The sequence below is a fragment of the Mizuhopecten yessoensis genome, unplaced genomic scaffold (assembly GCF_002113885.1).
Source record: "Mizuhopecten yessoensis strain PY_sf001 unplaced genomic scaffold, ASM211388v2 scaffold2401, whole genome shotgun sequence".
NCBI classification, from domain to species: domain Eukaryota; kingdom Metazoa; phylum Mollusca; class Bivalvia; order Pectinida; family Pectinidae; genus Mizuhopecten; species Mizuhopecten yessoensis.
Window position 1 is genome coordinate 609163 of NW_018404528.1, and position 5143 is coordinate 614305.

General features: G+C 37.1%; 1 protein-coding gene across 1 annotated transcript; it reads right to left on the bottom strand.

Annotated features, from left to right (window-relative positions):
• Positions 1-1371: 1371 nt before the first annotated feature.
• On the bottom strand, positions 1372-3024 carry LOC110445878 (growth hormone secretagogue receptor type 1-like). Its single transcript, XM_021490708.1, has one exon. It carries the CDS (start codon positions 2710-2712, stop codon positions 1372-1374), a length of 1341 nt encoding a protein of 446 aa, XP_021346383.1. The 5' UTR covers positions 2713-3024.
• Positions 3025-5143: the final 2119 nt, after the last annotated feature.

Below are 5143 nucleotides of genomic sequence, written 5' to 3' on the forward strand. Positions count from 1 at the left end.
ATCACGATCTATGTACTTTTATAAAACCGAAGTCACTTCAATCGGAAACATCATCTTAACCATGAGAAGCTACCACAAAACTACACGCTGTTATGTTGTGTAATTTCGTTCTAAATTAAGCTAAAATGTGTAAACGAACACTTCATGAGTATTATTGTAAAATCTTTCCCGTGTTTTCCCGAGTAGACTACGCCCGGCCCTCTGTCAGTAAGGACTCGGGGCGAGGGTTGGGGGATACCACTACTTCATATTGAATTCATTCCAGGATCCTTTGTATATTTTATAAAAATAATTTAATCTCTGATAAACCATTGCCTATCACCTAAAGATTTAGGTTTACTTTCTTTGTCCTGTTACTGCAGGTTTAAAGATAAATCTCCTTAGCCATATCGATTAAGTTAAAACTTGTTCACTCATTCTTGACGGCTATTCTTATAAATATTTATCAACTTTTGACCACATCGATGCAGGCCTGCGGTCAGAGCTTTAAATCATATCAAGTAAAACACTAACACGCCTTATGCAAGGAGCAAACTATGAATATCATCACAATATATCCTCAATTTTACACATCTTCCCTCAGTTCATACGAAATGTATCCATGACATGTCTAGCCCTATTCTAACGGAGCAAATGTATATATACAATGTAAACTCGTATTTACCCTTCCGTTTCTCCCTTATGCTTCCAGAGAGACCACAAACAACTGGTCAAGGGGTGAGTCATACAATATTGAATTTATCTTTTAAGCAGAGGAGAAAATGCAATAAGGCCTTTTGATTGGTTAATTTAACTTCAAGCTGTAATGCAGGGCATATATTTGCAATATTTAAGAAAAAAACATGTGAAAAACAAGCTTGACCCATTTATCCAACTTTGAGGTTTTTAAAAAACCCAGTGATTTATCAACATGTAACATGATGTATAATATGAGCTCGGAAGATTGTTCGCGAATTCAAATACATTTATTTTAACCTAATCAAAATGACATATAGTAAATGTTAAAGTTTATGCAATTCAACTACTCGGATTGTACATCAGTTAATAGATGTGCATTACGTTAGTATATTAATGTTTATTATGTCAGTTTGTAAAAAAGTGCAGCGATACTTAACATTGACATCAAATAATTAGCAGCAGTTACTTGTATTTAATTAATGGTATAAATGATATGGTTAAAAGAGATTCAGCAACATGTATTAAAACGTACGACAACCACACACATTAACATCATTATAATCGTAGCAACAATGTACTTTTTTTTTCATTTTGTCGTTGCATTATAACATGATTTCGATACCCAAAATATTTTATAAACGATGATAAACAGGGAACCACTTCACAAAACTTCAGTTGGATATCCCTATGACGTCATATATTTGTATCCAACATGCTATTTTTGCTTCTAGAATGCCCATTTGGAACACTTTTTGTTGGTGTGGTATCCAAATGCAAAGAATCCGAAGAGTACCGAAGGTTTCCTAAACTTCGTGCAGGTGACCAACTTCTCCTGTTATCTCTACCTTGAGGAAGAAGTGTTCCGAGTGAAGTGGTTAAATTATCATCCCTATGTATTCGATTATCATATGTTGACCGGAAGTGTGAGCAACGTCTCGTAGACGTTTGATTTGTGACATAACTATACTCTGTACAATTGAACTTGTTTTTTTCCCCATAGCAGGGTTTACACACCACCCGTAGAAACACTCGGCGGAACTTTGTACTCATCACGGAGTATAACATAAAGTTAATGGCAGCATTAAGTAATAAAAGCAAATTGGTCACATTGCCAGCTATCCTCATGTTATTTACTTCGGCTTTTGATAGCGCTATATCAGCATTTTCTAAATACGCAGAAAATATGATCAAGAATGCTGAAGGGATTTGACACACTATGAAGACTATGCCGACGCTGATCAGCATGAGTGTAATTTTGTGTTGCTCCCCTTGTTGACGTTCCCCGTGCGTCCGATTTGACACGACATGCGTCATTCGTCGACGTAACACTGTTGCTTTCCAAACCGTGTAGATAAGAATTGAATTAAAAGTCCAAATACATAGAAGTGGAACAAACGTAAACATGACAGCTAGGTACCAATAATATCCCACTTTGTAAAGGTTGCTGTTACCGAATTCCGTGTCGGTTACCTCAATAGATGTGACGTTATCCACAATTTTCTCCGACACTTCCCATTCAAAGAATTCAGGTGATGTTGACGCTAAAGCGAAAAGAACAACAAGAACTGCTATGATTCGCGCCCTTTCCGGAGTACATATCACGTGACCTCGCATCGGGAGGCATACTGCAATGTATCGTTCCACAGTGAAGGTCACTGTAAGACATACAGAAACATTACCACACATATCCGTAAGAACCCGCGCAACCGGAAACCAGTACTTGTAAACACGAGCATCTCCCAAATCACCATAATGTTTGAAACTAAGAGAGAAAAACATTAGCAAATAAAGCGTGTCAAAAATTGCTAATGTCGCAAGATAGCAATTAGTCGACGTTCTCATCGAACGATGCGTAAGAACGATGATGCTTAGGATGTTTCCTGTTAGTCCTAGACCGACAACGAGTGGAACGAGGATATTTTGGACAATTAACCGAGTAATCCGGAGCTGTTCACCATTACCGGGTTCATCTGGAAAAAGACTTGTCGGCGTCAGTGAAATGTTGAAGATTGACATTGTCGTATTCTCCGTCATACTTGTATTACTACCTTGTAGGTTACGCCGGGTAAACTCTGTTTCAATCTTTCGGTTGTCAAGACAAGGTGGTAATGCGCAGACTACTACCCATCCTAGTTATGACTGTAATATAACAGAAATAATACAACGAAATCAAGCGTAGTATTGACGATTTCATTGGCACCGTTCGTCACGTCACACAGCCGATAGTTCCGGTACTATAATGTATTCTGGAGAGTTATAGCACAATATAGCTAAAGCTGCCAGTTCGAACTTCCATAAACCGATCTAGAGATGAACAGATAAGTGTAGAGTTCAATGGAAGGGCGATTGTTTAACGATATCCGATATTTACGCTTCACTTCAGAAATTCTCCTTTGATGTGTTGATCCCAAGTGAAAGGATTTATCCAATGAAATCACGGATATGATTTGAAGCTTGGCTTTTCTCAAACGTCATCTACTGAAATAAGAAATGATCCTCACTCATGTATGAACGATCGTGGACGCCTTTGAAATAGTTTGACATTTTAATCTTATCCAATGAAACGATATTTGGTCTTACACACTCAGTGGGGTATAAACAATCTCAGACGCTGGTGAAATAACAAGGCAACGTAACATTATCCTCTGAATTTGATCTTAGGTTTGGTCCATGGATAGACGCGCGATAGTAAACGTTATCTACTTGGCATGAGGAGAAACCCGAACGTGTATCACACAGAAGGAGGGCTTGTTTGTGACGTCATCGACGAACTGAATACAATGTAACGTCATCGACTGAAATATTGGATAATCTTAAGAATTTAGTAATAAACACAGACGTCGTCCGTAAAATGAGGATAACGCTTAAATGTTATCCATAAATATGAGGTACACGCTTAAATTATCCACAATGATGACGAGTACGCTTAAGTAGTACCCATCCAATTAATGAGGAATCCACAACGTCATTCACCAAAACTGCTCACCATTCAAGGAATGTAAGTGTTATCATACGTTGTCCACGGGGGTAATACCACTGTATTTTAGAAATGACAAATAACGTGTCATATGAACGCTTAATATTTACCGTTGTTTCTCCTCCGACTCGGAACGTATACATGAAGATGCAATCTCCTTAAATGATGCACGATGGTTTAACTATCAAACACAGAAAATCAACACCACACCGTACGACACTCAGATCGTTTTACGTGAGATGACATGTTGACAAGTATCAATTCCACTGAAACGGTTCGTGTACATGCGATCGCATGGAGAGTTGCACGACGTTTTATATACTAAAACACAGAAAATCTACACTGACGTGAACAGGCAAATATGGTGTATTAAATCCGTTGAAGTTTGACCAGTTTATCTTCCACTGAAACGGAACTTGTAAATAAGGTCCCATGGAAGGATGCACGATGTTTAAAACAAATAACACAGAGAATCCACACTGCCACCGTAAGGCACACAGATCGTTATGAAATGTCAGTCGACACAACTGGTTCCTAGAGATCTGCTCATGCGAATCAAAACAGTCTTCATCACTTTAGATAATATATTTGCGTTTTAGTTAGTCAGCAAGCGTAAACACACAACATGTATTAGTGAAATGTACACCCGTAATTGTGTTGCTGTTAACAACGTAATATCTTTATGTAGGTAGATACGTATATTACATCTGAAGTATCGCCAGCTATATACACCGATATAACTTGTATCAGCTATATAGCAACTTTATTCTAGTTGCTATGAAACCGATCTTGAAATTGGAAATAAATCTTTTTTTTTTCTCTTATTAAAATAAATTGAACTTAACGCGTGACTGAAAAAGCCTGTTTACGGTTGAATATCTTGTGTATGACTCGCGTTCACTAGTGATAAAATGTCACCCGGTGTCACATGTACGGCAATTAAGTTTCTAATCGAACAGAGCTTAAATCCGCTACGAGCGACGTTGAAATACAAATGTTTTCGGGATTCTTGGATTGCTGTTTCAAACTTTTCAGCAGGCGCATGTCAAATTCTTCTTCTGTTGTAAAGTTATCTTATCTCATTAAAGATATATGTGTGTTAATGACTTCAAAAGCATCTCATCGCCAGGGAAATGACGCGGCGTTCTCATTAGTTCTGTACAGCATAATACTCCGACTCTGAAAAATACAACAACAAATACACCATTAAAACAAAATGCCAAGAAGTTGATGAACAATACATATCAAAAAGGTAATTTGCTTTTAATAAAATGACACATACTTCTAACAGAATTACACTTACTTTTAATAAAATGACACATACTTCTAACAGAATTACACATACTTCTAACAGAATTACACATACTTCTAACAGAATTATACATACTTCTAACAGAATTATACATACTTCTAACAGAATTACATTTACTTTTAATAAAATGACACATACTTCTAACAGAATTACACATACTTCTAACAGAATTACAT

Excerpts from the sequence above, each read along its gene's own strand:
- LOC110445878 (XM_021490708.1), bottom strand. The coding sequence starts at position 2,712 with ATGACGGAGAATACGACAATGTCAATCTTCAACATTTCACTGACGCCG.